General features: G+C 39.6%; 1 protein-coding gene across 2 annotated transcripts in view; it reads left to right on the top strand.

Annotated features, from left to right (window-relative positions):
- vwf (von Willebrand factor) overlaps positions 1-24,712 on the top strand; it is a 104,335-nt gene that overhangs the window by 38,633 nt on the left and 40,990 nt on the right. The window contains exons 20-34 of one of the 2 annotated variants that reach the window (XM_059654662.1): positions 1,854-1,992; positions 4,228-4,362; positions 4,552-4,698; positions 6,253-6,393; positions 6,504-6,602; positions 9,186-9,342; positions 11,251-11,412; positions 13,182-13,314; positions 14,476-15,839; positions 16,973-17,092; positions 18,128-18,271; positions 19,003-19,146; positions 20,087-20,248; positions 20,382-20,428; positions 23,094-23,271. In XM_059654662.1, the coding sequence (XP_059510645.1) occupies positions 1,854-1,992; positions 4,228-4,362; positions 4,552-4,698; positions 6,253-6,393; positions 6,504-6,602; positions 9,186-9,342; positions 11,251-11,412; positions 13,182-13,314; positions 14,476-15,839; positions 16,973-17,092; positions 18,128-18,271; positions 19,003-19,146; positions 20,087-20,248; positions 20,382-20,428; positions 23,094-23,271 (3,272 nt within the window). The remainder of the gene's footprint in view (positions 1-1,853; positions 1,993-4,227; positions 4,363-4,551; positions 4,699-6,252; positions 6,394-6,503; positions 6,603-9,185; positions 9,343-11,250; positions 11,413-13,181; positions 13,315-14,475; positions 15,840-16,972; positions 17,093-18,127; positions 18,272-19,002; positions 19,147-20,086; positions 20,249-20,381; positions 20,429-23,093; positions 23,272-24,712) is intronic. The other variant, XM_059654663.1, reaches the window with a different exon arrangement.

Below are 24,712 nucleotides of genomic sequence, written 5' to 3'. Positions count from 1 at the left end.
TAGATTTAGATTTTCCTCCAGATGGTGGGCTCTCATTTTCTACCTGCAAAATAGTGAACTTTATGGTAATGATTTATTTTTGAGGGCTGAACCTCATCCCCCAATACCACTCCAACTTCAGGACCTTTGGGCCACTGGCTAAGTTGTTCTGAGGGGGAATTGAGCCAATATAGACTTCAGGTGATAATATTGTGATCAGAGATAATGGGAACTACAGATGCTGGAGAATCTGAGCTAACAAAGTGTGGAACTGGATGAACACAGCAGACCAAGCAGCATCTTAGGAGCACAAAAGCTGACGTTTCGGGCCTAGATCCTTCATCTACAGGATAGTTTCTTCTTGAGCTTCTGTTAACTTACCAGTATCAATATTGACGCAGTACAAGTAGCCAAAACCTCTCAGCCCCCTGAAAATGTTTCACCAACTATTGTACTGACTAACACAAATGCATGCTGTTATCAGATTTAGATCTGATACAAAATTGTTGGACTAGAGAAGCCCACCTGGTCCATTGAGACCATTGCACTTTCATGTCTGAATATTTCATCCTCCACTATTCTCCATAGCCCTGTAATCTCCTGGGAAAAGTAGAATAAATCTCCCAGCCAATAAATGCTAAAAAAGTACGTTGGAAAATTCCTGTCATCCTGGCTAAGGGATTGAGCTAGATGTCCTGTTTTCAGCCACAGCAGATACAAAGGAATCAAGTAGTCTCTTTCTGTGCAATAAACATTCTACGATCTTTTTTCTATTATTTGAAGGCAATTAGCACCATTTCAGGAATCACATGCAGAGTGAGTTTGAGCTGTCTGTGTCAGGTGAGTCTTAGTGTACTGGAAAGGAACATACAGAGCAGGAGAGCCTATGCACAAGGATTAAGGTAAAATGATACCGATATCATGACATCTGACAAAAATTGGATGTAAAACTTGGTTTACTACAAATCATTTCCAAACAGCAGAGTGGTAGAGTGGAATCTTTTTCTATTCACATGGCACATTAACTTACCCACAGCAATGTAATTAACATAATTTGGAGAAAGTGTCCTGCTCATTCTCTTCCATTAAACTTAGTGAGAGCCAAGAACTGAAAATAAATGTTTGGCAGTGAAAAGAGATCAAGAGTCTGAGAGATCTGTTCTTGGTCTCTGTTTGCACAAACAGAAGGATATTATAGGCACCAGCATTACTTTTTACTGATTCTGTGATTTTCAAGGTCTTGCACACTACAAATCCCCACTGACAAGAAAGCAGGACTTAGATTTTTATACACAGAGCTAGGTTTGCAAAAAGCAAGTGGAGGTCTAAGCAGAAGCAATTTCTCATGGCATAAGGATAAATGTGTCAGCAGAAACATTTGAGCTTTAATGACTTAAATTCAGACCGGGTAGGAATCAGACATTTTACATTGGATGTTGTGGCTTGTGCTGATATTGAAGGCAAATAACTACTTCTGGCTCAGGCTGGAATGTTACAACCACATACATTTTAGATGTTAAGTCATTATTTTCTTAAAGGGGTACACATGGTTCAATTGAGAATTGCATGTGCAAATTACATCTAAGTCAACGTGTGGGGGGTCTACAGTTGTTGGGCAAGCCCTCTTGCAGCAGTAGAAAAGGTAATCAGATCTAATCCTGTTGGGGAATTCAAGACTTACTGGATGCAACTTGAAGCAATGATGGGACGTATCAGCTGTTGCCAATGATGCCTATTGGGAGATGGGAAGGCATATACTCAGCAAGCTTTTGTTCCAGCCTCAAAATCAAGCGCAAACTGTTTATTTTGGACTGAATGGCTGACATTATTCAGTAAACGTAGGAGCTAACTGTTGTTGCTGTTTGTTTTTGAAGTAAATGCCTCAATCGCAAGTGGCACTGCACGAACAAGGTCTGTGCTGGAACCTGCATTGGGGTGGGTGAGTCCCACTATATCACTTTTGATGGGCTGAAGTATACATTCCCTGGAAAATGTCAATATGTCCTGGTTCAGGTAAGAATTTCCCGTTGTGGCTTTTTGCATAATTTCAAAATGGATGAAAAAATGTGGATTTTCCAAAACATGTTCTTGGCAGGCAAAGCCCCACACTGGCCCCACATCTTCACACAATTTACTGGGAGTCCTTATTTGTGCAAAGGAAATATCTAAGTTTTCAAATAACAAAGTAGTGTAGGAATGTTATGCATAGAAGAAACCATTGGCTATAAGAAGAAAAAGTGCTGGAAGTATTGGCAGATCAGGAAACAAGCGTCTGTGGTGAGAAAAACTGAGATAATATTCCAGACCTATGATTTGTCGCTGAGCCCAAACTACCCAATCAATATTTTGCTGTGATTCTACAGCTAATACTTGGTATCATTTTCCCTAACAGGAGCTAAATCTTTCCATCTGCTTTATTCTATAATCCTACGGCAACTTCTTAATGAAATCTTTCTTACGTAACGAAAAAATTGCTTAATTTCATGCTTCTCACAATACACTTAATTCTACCACCTATTCCGAGAAACTGTGCTTGACTAAAGAAACTTTTTGGACCTAAACCTCTACAACAGAGTTCAAGATATTATTATTTTTCAGAGCTTTTCTTGAGATTTTCTCAAGGGCTACTTTTTGATTTACAAAAGCTACATTTTGGTTCACAAGTCTCCCTTTTCATTCTCACTAATTCATTTATTAAGTGATACAGTACAAAGTACCTTTACCTTCTGTATTTGCTTTGGCATGTGGAATGTGTGGACTGACATGGAAACAGAGTTAGAAAAATTCACCAATATCCTCAGCAATTATCGCTGCACAACTTAAAACCACAACACACAAGGAAGACATCAATTAGTGAGACATCAGTCTGTTTAAATTAACACAAGGCAACAGACTAAATTAATAATTAAAGTTTTTTTCACGTAAAATAACTGACAAACATTTCTGTACGAAGAAAAACCTAATTCTAAACATACCAGACTGGTCAGGTAATAACTGATATATTTGTATCTCAAATGCACAAAATGCACATTTTAACCGGGTAGCATACTGTACATCTAATCTCACTTCCATGTTTAAACTTAACAATTGACATAGAACTCCATTGGTGTCTATAATAGCATCTACAACATTTTCCCTTGTATAAAAGCTCCAGAACATATGCAGCCTTAAGAACAGGATTCCACGTTCATCCTGAAGGATTTCATTACCTCAGAGATTTCAAAATTCTTTTACCTCCCCTTTGTCTAAATATTCCTTTCTTCACAGGTTTAAAATTGTTCTCACTTTTGCAGTCTCCTTTTTCCTTCCGCCCCCGCTGCAGCTTCTTTCTTGACACCGCCATCCAACTTTGCAACTCCTTCCCTGCCCAAATACCCCTTTTATTCCACCCCTGCTGTGACCTTCTCCCACCCATACACTCCTTTATTTCTTCCATGCAAGCCCCCCTCTTCATCTCCATTCCAAATCCTTGCCATCACAGATAGCACTGTTTCCACCACCCCCCCCCAACCCCTGATTCCGGGTTATGGTACCTTCTCTCACCAAGATTTAGATTCGGCAAGGCAATCCCCGTCGCCCACTCACCACAGCCACTTATTTTCCGAGCTGCTTCTCCAATCACAGGCTGGTTCTCTCCTACACTTGTCACTAATGCTGTCACTAGTCATCCAATCAGTGGCAAATGGGGATGAAAAGCAACCTGTGTTTGGAGGAGCATAACAGAGACAAAAGGTCTGATTGGAGGAGTATCTGCTCATGAATCCGCTCTCTTTCATATACAAAGTCCAAAATCACACCACACCAGATTATAGTCGAACAGGCTTATTTAAAATCACAAGCTTCAGAGTGTATCCCCTTCGTCAGGTGCAGTGAAAGCAGAGCACACAAGCACAGAGTTTATAGGCACCGAGATGAAGGACAGAGGGATCAAACAATCATACAACTGGTGCGAGTGGAGTGAACAAACCTAATCTGGCTGGCTGACTGCCTCCTGTTGAATCTTTAATCATTCCAGAAATTGCAGAATTAGGATATAGGGAGCTGTGTTAGTTTCAACTGATTAAGATGCAAATTCCAGAGTGTGTTTCAAGTCGCAGGTATGGAACAGGGTTTAACTCACATGGGAATTCGCTCCCATGTGAGTTAAACCTTGCTCCATGTCTGTGGAAAACTCAAAGTAATCTACTTAGTTGCACATTTAACCATTTTATATGCATCCTCCATCACCCCTTAAATATGTTTTTTTAGGATAGTTGTGGTGGGACTGAAGGGACATTCCGTATAATAGTAGAGCACTCTGGCTGTGGCTTGCCAGGAGAAGACTGTTCAAAGGACATCACCGTTTTCTATGAGGGAGGGGAGCTTGTGCTGTATGGAAAAGAGGTATGTTACAACAATATCAATAAAAACAATGCCAATGCGTGGTGGAATGTTTGCCCTTTTGTTTCAATCCTCTTGGAACTTTCAGTGCAGCGTAGTAAATCATAATCTGAGCATTTATTAAAGATGACTTTCTTTTTAATGATGTAACTTTATTCACATCGAGTTTTAATTGTTTGCTTCCTATATCAGGTGACTATCAAAAACCCTATTAAGAATGAAGCAGATATGCAGATATTCAAATCTGGTCTTTACTACATAATTATGTTGGGCAAAAAGATTACCGTACTCTGGGACAAGGGCACTCGAATCTCTGTTCAACTTCAGGGCCAATACAAAGTGAGTGGATTTGAATGATTTACTTCCTCCTTGTTTCTTCCTAACACCTTTCCTTCATCACTGTCTCCCTTACTTTTCCTTCCTTGTTTTTCAGAATTAAAACAGGCTTTGGGTAACACTTGCTTCATCCTTTCCAGCTTCTTTTTCTCTTCATTTCTTCCATGTTTCCTTCCTTCCCTTTTCCCTTCCCTCCCTTCCATTTTACCTTCTATGGATTTATTGTTGGGATTACAATCCTATAACAGACAGGAAAGTAGTTAAGTGCTGAAAGGAAAAAGATACCACTGTCAATCATACGGAAAGCCAGGAGGTTGGATGGAAGAAAGTCAGGCATTCCTGATTGCTTTTTTTCTGGATGCAGATGCAGAAATAATATTAGTTTCCTCAGAAAATAGAAGGCAACGAGGTAAACTACCTTAAAGGTCATTAAAAGATTTGATAGGGAAGAAAATGTTTCCAATTGTGAAGGAGGTGTAAATATAAGTTTAAACACAAGGTAATCAGATCAGACATTTGGAGAGTCATCATAATGTGGAACACATTATGGATGAGAATTTTGGAGATGGTTAGGATAGAAGTATATTGTGGCAAAGTTTAGATGAATACAAGGGCAAGATGGAATAAGAGGATGTCTTGATGGGTAAGATGAAGTAGGATGTGCAAGAATATGCATGACATAAACAGTAGCATAGGCCAGTTGGGCCAAGTGACCTGTTTCTATACTGTACATCATATCAAATTTGTTGTAATAATGTCAAAGGTAAGATGGTATGTATAAGATTGAAATAGTATAACTCATTCTTTAACTGCTCTGTAGCTAATAGTTTCAGTGCATTAATTTCAGTGGTTCTGAAGAGACCACCAACAAAAACAATAAAGCATTAAATTGTATAAATTATTTTCCTATCTTTGATGATTCATTATTTATTTTTAACCTTTTTCTCCCTAATAATTTTAGGATTGGGACAGCCTTTGCATTTTGATCTTATTTTGCACACGGTAAATCCTATCAATAAATATTTAATTTTAAGGTGTTTTATCATCATAGCACTATGACAGACAGCCATTGAGCTGGCACAATGGCTCAGTCGTTAATAGTACTGCCTCACAGTGTCAGGAACCTAGGTTCAATTCCACACTTGGGTGGCCGTATGGAGTTTGTACTTTCTCCTCGTGTCAGTGTGGGTTTCTTTTGGGTGCTCCAGTTTCCTCTCACTGTCCAAAAATGTGTAGGCCATGTGCATTCGCCATGCGAAATTGCCCAAAGTATCCAGGTGTGTGCAGACTAAGTGGGCTAGCCAGGAGAAATACAGGGTAATAGGATGTGGTGAAGGGGGTCTGGGTGGGATGGTCTTTGGTTGGTCCGTGTGGACTCGATTGACTGAATAGCCTACTTCCACACTATGGGGATTCTTGGATTTTATGTGAGAGTTGGAAGAAATATTTATTGACTATGATGTTTCAACTGAAATAATTCATGCTAAAGTTTTGTTTGGAGAAATTTAATTACAGTTTGTCTTCTTCATTCTACCTCACACCCAACCCCTGAAATAGGGTAAAGTTTGTGGATTGTGTGGTAACTTTGATGGAAATGCAAACAATGATTTAGTCGGCAGTGGTAATCAACTTGAGATTGAGCCCATTGACTTTGGGAATTCATGGACAGTGAAACATCTGTGTGCAGATGCCTACCAGGTAACTTCTTACACTATGCTATGCATGGCAGTTTTTTAACATCATCTTCACAAAAGAATAAACTTTTTACTCAAGTTACATGCTAATTCTGATTCTATTCAATTTCTCAGACACCTTCTCCATGCAGTGGAAACAGCTTGAAGCAAACGTTAGTGGAAAATTCATGCGACATCATAAAAAGTGGCCTGTTCAGTGAATGTGCTCAGTTGGTGAGACATTTTTTATCCCAAAATGTTTAACGTACTTGTTTTGACTGGTCCCTGGGTGAGGCTCCCCGAGTTATTCGAATTCTGATAGAATGCCCCAAATGCTTATACTTCCTGGTGAGGAGGGATGAATTGCACCCCTTCTTTATTCCATTCTTCCCTCTGTTGGTTTCTGCAAAATGCCCAAATGTACTTACATTTTATAAAGAGACAGTTTAACCAGGCCTTCTTGAGATAAAGAAACAGGGTGTTTATTAGTTAGTGTAGGTAAGAAAAGATAATGAAATGTGAAACATGTAGACACAAATTAGAGATGAGAGCTAAGTCCAAAAAGTAAATGTAAGAAAGAATCAACTGTTCTTTGGCTGGTCCAAAATGAATAGATTGTGAAACAGTATAGCTATCAAAGTGGTTGGTTCTGAGTTCTGCAGTAGGGAGTTTATTTAAGTTTTCTTCAACAGTGACTTTGTTGATAGCTTGTTTTCAGCAATCAGAGAGATTTCATTTTCTTTTTATGGAGACCTGCAGAGCTATCTCATGGAGGTTCTCAGCTGTGTCCTTTCGTAGCAGATTTTAGCACAGCACATCCTATACCAAAAGCCAGCACACAGACCCAGAGCCTTGGGACTCGATTTGGATTTTAACCTTCTTTCATGTCTACTATTCATGGATGAGGACACCCAAATCCCTCTATTCTGCAGCTTTCTCAGTCTTTCCCTATCTAGGTAATATTCAGCCCCTCATTTCTTCCTGCAAAAGTTCACAAACTCACATCTTCACGTATTATCTTCCATCTTCCAAGTATTTTACACACACTTAACTGTCTGTGACCCTCTGTAGATGCCTTTTGGCATCCTCATCACTTGTCTTCCCACTTATTTTTGTGTCACCCATGAACTTGGCTACAGTATATTCTCTTTTCTCATCCAAATCATTAATGTATATTGTAAACATGTGTGGCCTCAACACTGACCCCTGTGGAACTCTACACATTGCAAGGTGCCATCCAGAAAATGCCCCCTTTATAATATGTTGCCAATCCATGCTTTCCCTGAGTAAATGAGGTGACTGTTTTATTTTGCTTTACATTCAGATTAAGGTGTCAGTAGTAGGCCTCATAATGACAATTTCAGTGGAAGGCTCTCTTTTCTTATCCAGTACTAAATACGCCTATTGAAAGCAGATCAGACAAGCAGCATTTCAACATGTACAGCTGATAAGTGTTAAAGGGTCAGAATGAATTATGAGGATAATCTAAGGTTAAATATGTTACTTGTTTACATATACCTGTGCACGCGCACGCAATTATATCTCCGACCATATCTGCATTACTTGGGGCTAAAAACTTGGCCAAAAAGAAATTATCTCCCTTAATCTCTGGATTATCGGAAGGTCAGTTGTAAATCTGTGAAATCTGTTTCCAAGGCATAGACCACTGGGAGGAATGCCATTAACTGCTTCCTGTGCAATGTTTATCTTTCCTGTTTATTTTAATCAAGGCAAAATTGCAATAGATGCCTAATTTCAATGTACTAATGGGCTTCCCAGAGCCTGAAAAATCATTAATGACCCTCCAACGTGGCCAGTCAAACCCTAGGCGACAACGGCATATTAAACATAGCATACAAACATAAAGTGAAAGCTGACCACTCTCAATACTTACACAGTCTGGTCTGCAGAATTGCAGCTCATATGCACAAATGCAATTTAATGTTGAAGCTTTCAAGTATAATGCAATAGCATGTAGAAATTTGCAACTCAGTGCTGTTCGGTGTATGTCATTCATTGCAATGCTTTGTCCCTTTTACTGCTTTTGGGAATTTCATGCAAAAGTGGCCTAACCATGCCGATGTCTCAGAATAAAGCAACAGCTTACAATGTGGCATGTCACTTACATCACCCATAACATTTATGAGCACATCATACAAACTGAAAGATATAGATACTACAGAAGGAGTGTATAAAGTGTAGGAAGAGTCTGATCTTAAACGAAACAGTTTGAGCAAAGCCTTAGCATTCATAATTGATTCAGCTGAGAACTTGATTGACAGTCTGCAGGGGGACCATTGGTCAATGAATAATCTCTGTAAATCATACATGTCATGTTTCAGAAAATGTTTAAAAGGTCTTTCCTGTGTATCCGAAGGTAAAACAATAACAGATTTAGAAATAAGTGTTCCACTTGATCTGCAGTAACTAAAGTTTTTCCTCTCGCTCAGGGCTCCAAAGGAATATAAGGTTCATTCAAACTGAGACCTGTCATTGTCACGTTAATAAGAATGCTCTAACAGTCAATTGCTCTTTGGGGATTGATTCACTCTGTGTGAAAGTTTATCGTAAACTAAGCATAGACATTTGCTGTAATGTCTATGAGGTAGACATTACAGCAAACCGGTTTAGTTCTATGTGCGCACATTATAGTCTGACAGCAGTCTAACTGTCAGGCAGGGTTGCAGCATTGTATACAAATAATACACAGTGAATTTTCTTAAAGGCAGGTACTTGTACAACATATAGGAAGCAATAAGCATGTAATATGAACAAAGAGAAGCCAGGCAAGGATAAATACCTGTCATTTTTTTTTAGATTGACCCTGAACCTTTCTGGGAGATTTGTGTGTATGATACCTGCTCTTGTGATTCCACTGGAGAGTGCCTGTGTCTTTGCAATGCTATAGCAGCCTATGCACACGAATGTGCAAACCTTGGCGTATTTGTCCAATGGAGAACAGCTAATCTGTGCCGTAAGTAAACCAGATAACAATTAGATTTGGGCCGGAAAGTTACTCAATGATCTTGAAATGAATGCAGGAGGAAGAGTCCATGCGTTTGCAGATGACACCAAAATTGGTGGTGTGGTAAATAGCAAGGAGAAGAGCCGTGATGTGGAGGTGCCAGTGTTGGACTGGGGTGGACAAAGTCAAAAATGACACAACACCAGGTTATAGTCCAACAGGTGTCTGTCTTCAAATCAACCTGTTGGACTGTAGCCTGGCGCCGTGTGATTTTTAACCTTGAGGAGAAAAGACTTAGACCACAGAGCGATACAGATGGGCCGATGGGCAGAACAATGGCAAATGGAATTTAATCCTTAAAAGTGTGAGGTGATGTATATGTGGGAAACCAATGTGGCCGGGAAGTACACAAATCATGATAGGACCCTAAGAAGATCAGAGGGACCTTGACGTGCATGTCCACATGTCTTTGAATGCAATGGGACAGGTGGACAAAGTGGTTAAGAAGGCATATAAGATAACTGCCTTTATTTGTCAAGGCATTGAATACGAGAGCAGTGAGATTACAATGGAGTTATATAAGGCATCAATTATGCCACAACTGGAGTACTGCGGTGCAGTTCTGGTTGCCACACCAAAGAAAGGATATGATTTCATTATGGAGGATGCAAAGGAGATTCACCAGGTTGTTGCCTGGGTGGAATGTTTCAGCTCTGAAAAGAGAGTAAATAGCTCGGGGTTGTTTTCTTGGGAGCAGAGGAGGCTGAAGGGGGACCTGATTGAGGTGTACAAAATTATAAGGGGCATAGACAGGATATAGAGAGGAAGAGACTTTTTTCCTTTTACGTAAAAGCTCAATAAACTGGCGGCATGGATTTAAGGTAAAGGGAAGAAGGTTTGGTGGGGATTTAAGGAAGAATTCTTTTTTCACCCAAAGGGTGATGGGTGCCCGAAAGGATGGTAGTGGTACATAGTATCATTACTTTTCAATCACGTTTGGTTGATCACTTGTAACATCATAGCATTCAAAAGTATTGATGCCGAAAAGTAGGACTAGAGTAGATAGGTACTTTATGACTGGCGTGATGGGCTGAAGTGCCACTTTCCATGTTCTAAAACTCTGTGACTCTATGATTCTATGTCAGGATTGTTCATTACTGAAAAATGTACTTTGTTAGACTGCTCTGGATTGATATAAAAGCAAAGGTGAATAATTTACTCCGGTAAAGTTGAGTGAAAGCAGTTGTAAAATGTGTTCTTGATGGGCATTATTAGCAGTGATATGAAAAAAATTGAGTTTGCACCAGTTTTAGTTTCAGCGGTTATTGTACTTATCCACTTAAGTTAAGCCAATGGGTCAACCGTGCTGGTTATGTTAAGTAGATCACGAGGTATTTACAGCAGCAATACCATAATTCAAAACTAGTGGACTATTCAAATTAATGTACATGTTGAAGGAGTTATTAATCCAGGTATGGAGTGGACTGTTCTTATGACAAATGTTTCAATTAAAATTGTGTTAGCCCCAATTCATCTTGAAAGCCTTAAGTACTTTTGCTTAAGTTGTATCTCTCCCACTGAAACTGGGACTGCTAATTTACAAAATCACTCACCTCAGAAAAAGAAATGTTTTAAAACAAATGAGGTTAATTGTCTGAATCTACATTTTTGGTGCCGAGCTTCCTCCGCAATGTGCGCACAGAATTTATAGACCACATGAATAGGAAGCCATACGATGTTCTAATATGGTTTCTAAATGCTTTAGGAACAAAGATTTGCCAAATTTAACCTATGTTGATTGTGAACTCTAATGGCAGAAAACAATCATATTTACCACCGCAAATAAGCGTACATATTGTTACATTGTTGAGTTTCTTTAAAACTGTTGACTAAAAGGTCCTTTTCTGTTTACTGCAGCAATAAGCTGTGAAGAACTGAACACTGGACAAGCAGAATATGTGTGTGAGTGGAGATACAATGTGTGTGCTCCTGCTTGTCCAAGGACTTGCCAACACCAACTTGAAGAGGAAGACTGTCCTGTGAATTGTGTGGAGGGATGCCATGCATATTGTCCTTCAGGTTAGTTCGCAGAGTGAAAAAAAAATAAGTGGAACATTTCATAATTCCAGAGCTTAACTATCGCAGAATGGTTTCAAATATTGCCATATTGTTACCACCGTTTTTAAAATCAATACTTATCACAGTCAATTACCCACATCAGGAAAATACTACCAATCATGCTGGCTGTTTTAAGTGTCCTGGCTATGGTAGGCAATTCAAAAAACTTTTCCTCCAGGAATTATTCTGTTCTTGTGCCTTTTTTTAAATTAGGCTTCATTTTATAGATTTGGTGGCTGTTCATGTGGGTGACTTCACTCATCGGCTGGTGAATGTGCCAAGCTGCATTTCCTTGTTATTGGAGATGGATACAATAAACAGTTTGGAAGTTCACAGCCAAACGCACGATCATATCCACTCATTGTGAATAAAATCTCACCTTTTGTGAATGGAGCCATCTACATGGTGAAACAACCACTTCAATCCAAATGGAACCAGTGATTTTGACTGATAATTTTCAGGGGCTGTGGTTTCATCACAACCTGAATTGGACACTCTGAAGCAAACAAAGCATTGGAATGGTTAAGGTTGAGGGAATTCTAGGCATAAATGAGAGTTTCAAGGTAGAGATGAAGACAGATTGAGATAGAACAGGGATATGCAGTTTTTTTAACAGTTGGGACTAGATGCTTTTCAAAATTGATAGAATATGTGATGGTGTTAAGACTGGGGGTAAATGTAACGATGAAGGTACAAACATTTTGATTCAGCCTAAAGCATTAACTTTGGAGCAGCTTGAGATAACTGATGAGGTAATAAAATGGGTGAGAAAGGTTGCTAGTGATTATAGTTCACCCTAGACTGGACATCAAACAAGCACAACTAGTAAAAATGTCATGAGAAATGGCAGTGGTAGATAGGGATAAAAGTTCCCAATTCCTCCAGGATTTTCAAGTTGTTCTCTGTCAGCGACTCAATAAATTCATGAGTAAAAAAGGCTATATTTCTATCCTTGTTACAACAAGTGAACGTATTCTGATGTGGTGTGATGCGATATTAAATTTTGAGATTTTCTCACAATTGAGAGCCTTTTTTGACTGAACTAATAGGCACAGAGAGTAGACCGGGCCACGTTTGTTCCCATTTTCCAATCACTGCAATAATGTGGTGGAATCATGAGAAGGCCCTGTTTCATCTTAAAAATCTAAGCTGGTTCAGATTCCTTGCAGCAGCATGCTTGGTATTCCGTATGTCTGTTTATTAAGGCAAGAGAGCAGCAAAATGATCATATGAATCGATGGCATCCATGTGCTGGTGACATGGGCTCAAAGCCCAATTTAAGTTTAAGCCATTAACTATTCTGGAAATGAAAACTAGTGGCAGTAATGGTGACTTTAAAACTATCTTCAATGATAGTTAAAAATTCATTCGGTTCATTAATGCCCTTATGAGGAAAGAAATCAGCTGTCCTTACTTGATCTGGCCAAAATAGAACCCTCAGCAATGTAAATGGCTCATAACTGTCCTTTGAAGTGGCCTAGTGAATCTTTCCGTTCAAAAGCAAGGATACAGCAACATGCGTTGGCCTTGCCTACATCCCATGAAAGAAGTTTTAAAAATCGACTGAAATTCAGAAATAAATAAAAGGACACTGAACTCAAGAGCATCTGTTTAGTTATGAGATAAATAGTACAGGCTTTGATGGTCTTTTTTAAGCCTTTAAATGGGATGATTTGACAAGCTAGTGGCAGCAAAATTCCTCACCTTCTTGTTGTTTCAATAACATTTAGGAACTATACTGGATGAAAGTTCACAAAAATGCATCGATCCTGCACTTTGTCCAGTCTGTATCTATGAGAATCAACGTATTCTAGATGGACAGACAATCATCATCAACAAAGGAACAGAACACTGTCAGACCTGGTATGCTTTTTAAATATTCCATTATGCTCCAATATTCCTTCCAAACTCCATATGCAATTAAGTTTGGGTTATGGTTCAGGTTCAGGTTGAATTTTAATTCTGTTAAATTCATGCTTTGGATCTTGCAAGTGTGGAGTAGTTATTAACTACATCCAAAAAGTTGCACAAGAAAAATTTTAAGAAGATAATAAGAACTGCTGATGCTGGAGTCAGAGATAAAACAATGTGGAGCTGGAGGAACACAGCAGGCTAGGCAGCATCAAAGGAGCAGGAAAACTGACGTTTTGGGTCGGAAGCCTTCTTCAGAATTTCTGAAGAAGTGTCCCAACCCGAACTGTCGGCTTTCCTGCTCCTCTGATACTGCCTGGCCTGCTGTGTTCCCCCAGCTCCACGCAATGATTTTTAAAAAATTGTTTAATCACTTCCAAAACCTCTTTGCATCACATTTCAGTTTTGCAAAAGTGCTTCACAGAAAAGATATAAGTAAGAAGAACAAAAGCGTCATTACATTTCTCCCATTTTGTTTGTGTGCCAGCATATTGATTTTTGTGTATGTGTACAAGTCGGAAGGTGTGCAGTTGGAAATTTCTGAGCTGCGGTCAACCAAACCTTACCCTTTAAACGATTTATTATAATCAAACCTGTGGCCAGCTCAGTCTGATCGTAGGTCAGTGTAGTTCTGAGTTCAGGCAGGAAATCAGCTGCTATGATTGAACAATTGAAATAGGTGCCTTCTTGGAATTGGCCAAAGATTTATTATAAGGATTACTCCATGCTAATAAAATCAAGGCAACGGGAGAACTGATTTTATGGTCATCTGTTTAGTGTTGATCACCGAAGCATGCATTAACCTGCAAATGACCTGAACACCTCAGAAAGGAGGTATTTAATGCTGAGTTCAATGTGGGGATATCAGGCAAGATGGAGGAAGAACACTGACACAGGAAAGAAGCCATGTGATTCTAATCAGTAATCCTCAATATGTACATCTTTCAAATCTGTTCTTTTTCTGGTTCTGTCTAATGATATGGTTCACTGGTGGTTTTTGTTCAAGGTTATGGGATATTAATAACATTTTACTACAGTCGATATTGTGAAGCATGATATAAAGATGATAGGAATTTTCTTTTACTCCATTTTCTTTCATTTATGTCCCCTCAGCTCATGTACTGGAACTTCCTTGCATTGCCAAGATTGCCCTGCAGTAACAACAGAGCCAACTTTGATCCTGCCATCAGAAGCCCCTGAAATAATCCCTGGTGGATGCCATAGGGTAATGGAGCTGGCTTTCCTGATTGATGGCAGTATGTCATTTTCAAAGCAGGAATTTGAAGAAGTAAAGAAATTTGTGCTGGCAATGATGGAACAGATGCAGATCGGCCAGTCGAACATACGGGTTTCTGTCCTACAGTTTCATTCACGCATCAACAAACTGTTCGACTTGTGGGAAAAGAAGAGTGTCAGAGAACTGAAGACGTTAGTGAGAACCATGCAATACATTGGCGGTTCTAAATCAAACCTAGTTGAAGCTCTGAAGCACACAGCAGTTCTTGTATTTGGAAAGGATGCAAGGAAAAAGGTTCCCAGAATTGCCATACTTGTGACAGCCAGCACTTCATCTAATGGGGTTGGAAGGGTCTTACCTTTCATCATCAAGAGGAAAGTCACTGTGATTACAGTTGGAATTGGGTCACATATAAATCCAAAAGAAATAGGCTTAATAACATCTAAATCACGTGACGGCAAGTCATTTATTTTGAAGAATGTCAACGAGCTTAAAGAATACAGAAGAACAATCTTAGATTATGTGTGCAGTCGTGGTGCTACTCCACCACCTCCTACCACCATGGGAACAGCACTAGCGAAAACAACAGCATCGGCCACAACGTCACCCTCAGTTGCCCATGTAGTGATCACCACCACGTCCCAGAACAAAGGTGAAAAATGGGATGTTGTGTTCCTTGTGGAAGACTCTGATAAGGTTGGGGAAGATAATTTTAACAGGACCAAAGAATTTATGATAAAAACTGTTGAAAAGTTCCAAGTAAAAGAGGGAACCACACATGTATCTGTCGTCCAGTACTCTGATAAAATAAATGATGAGTTTACTTTCATTAGCTCTCAGAAAAACTGGGAAGTGATTGAAAGAATAAAACAAATGCGGTATCATGGAGGAGAGCACACCAATACTGGCAATGCTCTAATGCATGTCATTGAAGAAACATTAACCATGCAGAATGGTGCAAGGGAGGAAGCACCTGACTTAGTGTTTATGATAACTAGCAACCCCCCATCAGACAGTATCACAAATCCAATAAAAACTGTCAAAGACAGGGATGTAGACTTAATACCAATTGTTATTGGCCCTGACATTGATATAGCTGAGTTCCCGCTGCCCGTTGTGCAAACTACCTATGAAAATATTACTAATATAGTTGATACGGTTTATGAAACCTGTTGCCAACCAACCATTGGTAAAACAGTTCCTACCACTTTGACCACTGCCACAACACTGCTGCCATCAGGTGAGGATCACTGGTTATTTGAAGTGTGAATAACTTGGACTTTTACATGGAGTTACATTATATTTGTTGTTTTGAGATAGGCCATTTAGCCCAACTAAATCATGCTGATGCTTTTATTCTCCACATGTTAACAATTTGTTTGTTTAAATGGTTGATGATTTTGTGAGAATTCTAAACAGCTACAATTTGCCTAAGCATCTTACGCAACTGCTTGAGAAATTTTGAGAAATTTCTATCTCACAAATTTCTGCTGCTGGAATTGCAACTATTTACTCTTTCCAACTGCTCACCTGCACTCTGCAACTGAACATTTCTTCAATTTCCCCATCACTGTTCAATTTCCACACATCGCTTGCAGAATTGCAGAATTGCAGCATCCAATCGCATGGAAGCAAACCATTAAGGCTAAAGGGAGAAGAAAGGGCCTGTACTCAAAAGGAAAATAAAATTGCAGCAGTTGGCCACATACCTTGGGTTGGTGCATGCCTCACTGAGTCATACAGCATGGGAAGAGACCCTACAGCCCAACTAGCCCATGCTGGCCATTTACCCAAACTAAACTAATCCTACTTGGCTGCATTTGGCCCGTATCTGTCCAAAACTTTCCTATTCAAATGCCTTTTAAATGTTGTAACTGTATCTGCATCCATCACTTCCTCTGGCTGCTCATTCCACACGCGAACCACTCTCTGTGTAAAAGAAAGTTGTGCCTCATGCTCTTTTTAAAACTTTTTCTTCTCACTGTAAAAATATGCCCTCTTAGTTTTGAACTCACCCACCCTAGTGAAAAGACCCTTGCTATTCACCTTATCTATGCCCCTTGTGGTTTTATGAACCTCTATAAGGTCACCCCTCAACCTCCTATGCTCCAGTGACAGAGGTCCAGCCTATCCAGCCTATTTTTATAACTCAAACCCTCCATTCCTCGAATCATCCTGGTAAATCTTTTCTGAGCCCTCTCTAGTTTAATAATACCATTCCTATAGCATGGTGACCAGAGCTACATGCAGTACTCCAGAAGAGGCCTCACCAACATTCTGTACAACCTCACCATGACATCTCTGCTCCTATACTCAAAGTTCTGAGCAATGAAGGCACATGTGCTAAGATATAATTCTATTTCTTTCCCGTAGTTCCGTGTACTGAACCAATGGATGTTGCCATACTCCTCGATGGCAGTGACAATGTTGGAGAGACACAATTTGAAGAAATGAAAACATTTGTGAAAACCTTTGTTGGCAAAATCCAAACAGGTTAGTGAGAGGAATGTCAACATTATGAATACTACCAAACTACTCAGCAAACTATACAGGAATGAGTCAAACATACCCTTTATTGGAACAAAATCACACCAAGAGTGACAGTAGAGGTGGAGAGAGATTGGAAGTAGAGAATGCAGTCTGGAAAGTGTTCAGAGGCAGAGATGGGGGGCGGTTTGGAAGGAGTTCAGAGGTACACTTTGGGACGGTCAGTGAGACATAGCGCTCAAAGGTGGACACAAGAGTGAGTTCAGAGGTAGAGATTATAAAGGATTGGAGAGTGATTGGAGACAGAGATGCATGGTTAGAGGCAGATCAGAGGCACAAATTGGGAGTCAGACATAATGGTATGAAAAATGATAGGCTTTAGTCAGAAAGGGATTATTTTGTGAATAAGAGAGTGGAATGAGAAATAAGAGGATTAAATGCAGCGTCAGAGATTAACTGGGTTGGTGATGCTGTTGGAAAGCAGAGAGCGAGTGCTATGATTATTGAGTATCCTTCGGAACTCATACAGGCAGAGATGTGGTTTTAGATCAACTAATTGGGCTGGTGCAACCCAAAACTCCTATGCATCCTGATCTACAGATAATGTTATAAAAGCTTTGGATCGAACTTGCATCCCCTTGTTTTACCTGACAGTCTCCTGAAGGCTGGAATGCCCAGGCAACAATGATTAAAAATAGAATAACTATTAGAATGAAAAGATTTCAGTGGCCAACTTTATTTCTCAGAGAGGAATAATCACCATCTCTGTTAAAAGACGAGTTTACTTTGCATGGAAGTTGGGTGGTTTCAATGTTTGTGTCAGATTTTTAACATGTTAAAATGTTGACTTCCCACCTGACTGAAAACTGCTTGTTTTTCTGGTGGGGGTACAAATTCCTCCACCATTTAAGTTAGAACATTGAAGACCCTCAATCATTCCTGCCACACTGCTTTATCCTACTCCATAAAGCTTTACTTTATGAATAAAAGAGAAAATGTCATGTATGTTTTTATTCCATTAAATAGTTTCTTCTACTCCAGGAACAGATGCCACCCATATCTCTGTCCTACAGTATGGAAGGACCAACACCCAGGAAATTTCTTTTGACGAAAACCAGGAAAAGGAAAATCTCTTAGACTTGATTGACCAAATTCAGCAAAGGGAACCAGGACCAAGTCAACTAGGTAAAGTTTCTCTGATATTAAAACGTATTCTTTTCATTGCATTATGCATAAATGCAGTGGCTAGAAGAGCAGGTCAGAGACTAGGAATACAGCAGTGAGTAAATCACCTCCTGACTGCTGAAAACCTGTCCACCATCTACGAGGTACAAGTCAGGAGTGTGATGGAATACTCCTCACTTGCCTGGATGAGTGTAGCTCTAATAGCACTCAAGAATCTTGATACCATCCAGGACAAAGCAGCCTGTTTGATTGGCATTACATTTACAAGCATTCACTCCCTCCACCACTGACACTCAGTAGCAGCGTGTTTATTATTTATATGATGCACTGCAGAAATTTACCAAAGATCTTCAGATAGCACCTTCCAAACCCTGACCTGTTCTATTTAGAGGGACAAGGGCAGATAGTGTATGGGAACAGCACCAACTTCAAGTTCCCCAAAAGCCAATCACCATCCTGATTTGGAAATATATTGCTGTTTCTTCACTGTCATTGGGTCAAATTCCTGGAATCCCCACCCAAATGACATTATAGACCAACTTACACCTAGTGGACCATAATAGTTCAAGAACACTGCTCATTACTGCCTTCCCAAAGGCAACTAGGTATGGGCAATAAATGCTGACCAGCCAGTGACACCCACATCCCACAAAATGAATAAAGTTTAAGTTTATTTCTTCACACAGCAAGAAAAAGACATATTCCTGCAAGTTGTCTGTGATCTATTACAGGATCAGCACTCTCCTTCACTATACAGAATATGGTAATGGAAGCAAAAGGGGCAAGAGTTGGTATGCCAAAGATTGTTGTGGTGATAGTAACTGACACCTCTAAGGACGATGTTGGTAGGGCAGCACAGGAAGCAGTGATAACAGGTAAGTCCATGGCACAAGTTTTAATTGTACTGAAACTAGGTTCCCCTTTCAAAAGTTCAGTATGTAGGAAGAAACACACTGTTGGGAATGCAATCTGTAGCTAAACTGTGGCAGCACCTCTCTTGGATACATGTCAAACATCCCATTGTCTAATTTATAGAGGAGCAACGGAGTACTTCTTCAGTGTTCTAACCAGTGATTACTCCTCAACTAATAAATGTGAAACAGTAAAGTGGCTTACACTTGCCAGATCATAGGCCTGTTCTCTCTTTAGAGGGACAAGACTGGTGGTGGTTTATCCTTTTATAGTAACCCCAGCCAGTGTGGGAATTGAACCCATGCCATTTGCATTCTTCTATCAATACCACAAGAAGAAAATAACTGGGCATTATCACATGCCTGCTTGTCAGAACTCAGGTTGGTATTTTGTACATTTCAACTGTGGCTGCTTGTCAAAATTTTTTTTTTGACTGTAACATGAAATGCGCTGTGTAAACTCTACTTTCACCAATGATTTAAACTAGCCCCAGTAGCTGCTGGAAATATCTGCAGCTATCAATACTTTTACAATTTGACTTGATTCATCTTAGCTATTTGCCACATGACCAAAAATAATGTCAAAATGGATATTGGCTCTGTAAGTCATGTCAAATGTTTATCTTTTTTTATTTCATTTATTGTCTACTTGCTTCTACACTTCTACTCAATGTCCGGATAAGTGTAGTAAGCATCAGTACTGGGGAAAAATTTAATTAATGTTTCGCATCATATTATTTACCGCAGAGCTTTTTAGTTCAAGTGGTGAAATTGTAGGCATATCCAGGAACAATTCAAGAAATTTATAAAGAAAACAGACAAGCATTATGAACTTATTTCATCTAAAAATATATGAACATTCATTTTAAAACCACTGCTTTATTCTTTATCTCTTTCATTTTAGGTGTAACAGTGATTCCAATAGGAATAGGTCAAAAACTTGATGAGAGAGAGCTTTTAACTGTAGCTGGGCATAATCCAAATCATGTCCTTCACCTGGGTAAGATGGATGCTCTTCCCATCATGATGACACTTAGTGATGAGTTTATAGAAAAAGTCTGTACAGGTGAGTTTCATAAATCAATACTAGTAAGTAACCTTCAGTCCAGAAAAGATTAAAGCAAATTATGAGTGTTCTTAATTAATTGTTAACTGGAACACAAACAGGGATAATTCCAGTTCCCATTTCTCTTCCACAGCAACTTCACCTCAGGAATGCATTGATGACGAGGGGAATCGGCGACAGGTATAATTTATCATTTAGAAGCTTTCATAGGTACTAGTATTGCAGCCCCATAATTCCAGGCCCATTTAGTACATCTAACAAGGCCCATTTGCCCTATAGTTTGCACTGTTGAAATGTAAACAAGACCTAGAATTGCTTCCAAACTACCATCTCTTGGCCAAAAGTACAGTAGAAGCTGTTCAGAAATAGCCTTTCTAGTAGGCTTCTAGTAAAGCTATAATTATGGATTGGGAGAAGGTGCAAGGAAGGTCTGGATCTGGATCAGTTTACCAGATTAAAAATCAATCTAGAGCTCCTGTAGGTTATCACCAAATAAAGATGCCTGCCCCCTCATATATCTATCAAATTCTCCCTTGAATCATTTTCTGTTATATTTGCCTTGCCTTATCCTCTTGGCCAGTTGACAAATCTGCACATTGTTCACCAGCCTTCTTTTACTTTCTACCTCCAGTTTTTACATGGCAACCATGACATTAAATTTGAGCACAAATTATCTACTCCCTTATGTTGAATAGTATTTAGATATTAGTTGCGAGCACACAATTAATTTACAGTTCAACATTTGCATAGAATTATCAGTTAACATGTAATTTAATTATTAAGGCTCCCTTTTGAAATTATGTAGTGACTTATGATGACAGCATTGATTTGGAGAAAAGTATCCAGTTGGGGTTTAAATGGGAATTATAGACGTATGCAAAGTGTGCCATCTGATTTTGAGCAAAGGGTGCAAATCCAGACAGGGAGTTTTGCTGCCAGCAGCTAGTTAGGAAGATACCCTGGAAGCACCACTCACTGAAGGATAGAGATAAACAAGGTGTGGAGCTGAATGAACACAGAAGACCAAGCAGCATCAGAGAAGGAAAGCTGACGTTTTGGCTCTGGACCCTTCAATGAAGGATGATGTGCTTGCCTCTCTTACCTTCTGGGCAAATTAAAGACCTGATGGAGATGGCTGCTCCTGAGGATTCAGGGAAAAGAGAGTACTTCTACTCAAAAGGAAAATAAAATTGCAGTAATTGGCCATCTACCTTGGGTTTGTGATAATGGGAACTGCTGATGCTGGAAAATCCAAGATAATAAAGTGTGAAGCTGGATGAACACAGCAGGCCCAGCAGCATCTCGGGAGCACAAAAGCTGATGTTTCGGGCCTAGACCCTTCATCAGAGAGGGTTTGGGTTTGTGCATGGTTGACAGAGCCATACAGCATGGGAACAGAACCTTCAGTCCAACTAGTACATGCTGACCAAGTTCCCAAACTAAACTGTTTCCTCCTTTCATTGAATGGCTTGCTTCCACACTGTAGAGATTCTATGACTGCTCTCTCTCTCTCTTAAAAGGACATTGGTAACAATATGTTGGTCCATGGTGCTGCTTGGGAAACTATTGTCATAGTGTGATAAGGACGAGAGAGAACCAGTCAGCATTGTACAGATGGCTACTTCATGCTCCCTCTTTGCCTTCCAGATTTCCATTTTAAGAATGCCTCTACAGTGTTTATACTCTTTGAGAGATTCATTTGATCCCAGCTGTCAATATCTAATATATGATTCTTTTTTATTCTTGACTAGAACTTCAATAACTTTATTCGTCCATTGTTCCCTAATCCTACCAGCATTATCTTTTACTCTACTAGTAACATAATGCCTCTGAACTCTTAGTATCACACTTTTGAAAACTTCCCACTTGTCAGTCATCCCTTTACCAGCGAAGTCTACTTAAATCAACTTTTGAAAAATCTCGTCTCATACCATTAAAATTGGCTTTACTCTAATTAGAAACTTTACTTTTAATGGAAGATTTCTCCTCTACCATAACAAGTTTAAAACTGTTAAAACGATGATCATTAGTCCCAAAGTAATTCCCTACTAACACTTCAGTCACTTGTCCTGATTTAGTTCCCACAAGCAGGTCACGTTTTGCTCCTTCTCTGGAAGGAACATTTACATATTGAATAAGAAAATTTTCTTGAACACATTTAACAAATTCCTCACAATCCAGAACTCTAACACTATGGAAGTCCCAGTCAATGTTGGGAAAATTAAAATCCCCTATTATTACAACTCTATTATTCTTCCCTATATCTGTTATCTCCCTATATACTTTTTCCCCAATTTCCTGCTAACAATTGAGGACCTGTAGTATAATCACATCAAGGTGATCATTCCTTACTTATTTCTAATCTCAGCCCTGATTTCACTGGATGATCCTTCAGAAATGTTCTCTGTAATTATTGTAACAATGTCTTCCTTAATCAAAAATGCCACTTACCATGCACTGTTGCACCCATTTCTGTGCTCCCTATAGCATATAAAACATGGAGCTGCCAGTTCTGTCCTTCCCTCAGCCAAGTTTCTGTAATAGCTATGATGTCCCAGTCCATGTTCTAATACATGCCTGGAATTCACCAGCCTTTCTGTAAGACCCCTTCCATTGAAATAAATTAAGTTTAATCCTTCAGAGTTACCTCATGCTTTGATTTGCTCTTGCCTGTCTTTTGCACCCCAACAGCAATATCCCATGATAGCTGGACCCTCTGATCTCTTCTGCTGCTATTTTTCAAGAACTGTTCATCCCAGGCCAGATCCACTGGTCTATTAAAATTCAGCCCGATTTTGGTTGCAGTTATCGATTACCAACACTGCTTCAAATTCTTTCCTTCCAGGCAGGAGACAAATGGATGTTGGCTGATAATTGTCACAGTTTCGAGTGTAAAGCAAACGGAGAAGTCCTTTCCACGAATCATAAAATAAACTGTGACAAGCTACGCAAACCCACCTGCAGCAACAATCTTCCCAGCGTCAAAATTGAGGAAAAGTGTGGCTGTCGGTATGCATGTCCCTGTAAGTAGCACGATAAGAATTATTACCATAAGGTATTTTGTGGTAGGAGGGACAGAGGCTGACTTGGAGCTGGCTAAAGGATGTTTTTTGGTCTCAGGATCAACTTTAGTGTTTGGCAGTACAATTGAAATTTTTTGTTAAGCTTAATGATTTTCCTGAAGGCGTATTCACTGGTACAGTGTTCATGATACCAGTTTTGTTTATCGGTTGCTCTTTCTCTTTCATTTCACTTGTGCATTGATCTTTGGGTTTGGATTTTAGGAGCTATGTGCTGACATCCAGCGACCATGCAACTGATCTATTTTTCTGCTATTTAGTTACAAGTTTTAATATGCTGGGGTAAAACTGCCCTCCGACTGCAGGCAACTGATGCAGGAGTTCACACTCCTGGAGTAGATTTTGAACTCCTGCATCAGTTTCTGGATACCTAATTAAAATATTAGTCAAAACCAGGGGAAGAGACACAAAGGCTGAATACTTTACTACACCATATGAACAGTAATCTGTCAGAATCAATCAATTCATTTTCACTGCCATTGGTATTAATTGAATAAAAATTATGATGTGAAGATGGAAGTGTACCCAATTTAGGTCACGCCTTCTGAGGGTGGGGAGAAGGGGTAAATAGACTGCAGGTGTTGCAGAGCATTACTATGAGGGTTGTATGTGGCTCAGTGGTTAGAACTGCAGTCTCACAGCGACAGTGAGCCAGGTTTGATTCCACCCTCGTGTGACAGTCTGTGTGGAGTTTGCACATTCTCCCTGTGTCTGCATGGGTTTCCTCCGGGTGCTCCAGTTTCCTTCCAAAGTTCAAAGATGTACAGGCTAGGTGGATTGGCCATGGGAAATGCAGAGGCACGGGGATAGGGTGGATCTGGGTGGGATGCTCTTCGGAGAGTTAGTGTGGGTTTGATGGTTCGAATGGCTCGTTTCCACACTGTAGTGATTCTACGAGTGCTTTCTCTCTCTCTCTCTCTCTCTCTCTCTCTCTCTCTCTCTGTCTCTCTTGAAAAGACATTGGTAACCATATACTGGTCCATGGTTCTGCTTGGAAAACTACTATAGTAGTGTGATGAAAATGAGAGAGATTCATTCAGTCAATTGCAAAAGGAATGGTACACCAGTTCAAACAACAAAAAATAAATGAATTGCAAAGCAGAATGTAAATTGACATAATAAGGAAAAGATTGAGGCTTTTCTGGTTTTATTGTTTAATATCGGTTTGAAATATTCTCTTAAAATATGTTGATTATTTTTAAGTACAAAGGTATTTCTTAGTCAAAAAATGGTGGATTTGTGGACAGCAACAAAATACTGAGCAGATAATGTTGGTTGATTTTACAACATTGAGTTATTTGAGACCCAATATTTTGGTTGAGGCTCTGAATTAAGGATCTGTACGTCAGTGTGTGTAGGTATAAAAGTAGCCCGATACTCATCT

Source organism: Stegostoma tigrinum, chromosome 25 (assembly GCF_030684315.1).
Source record: "Stegostoma tigrinum isolate sSteTig4 chromosome 25, sSteTig4.hap1, whole genome shotgun sequence".
In the NCBI taxonomy this organism is placed as follows: domain Eukaryota; kingdom Metazoa; phylum Chordata; class Chondrichthyes; order Orectolobiformes; family Stegostomatidae; genus Stegostoma; species Stegostoma tigrinum.
The sequence above is the reverse complement of the archived record's forward strand: the minus strand, read 5'-3'. Positions and strand labels throughout refer to the sequence as shown.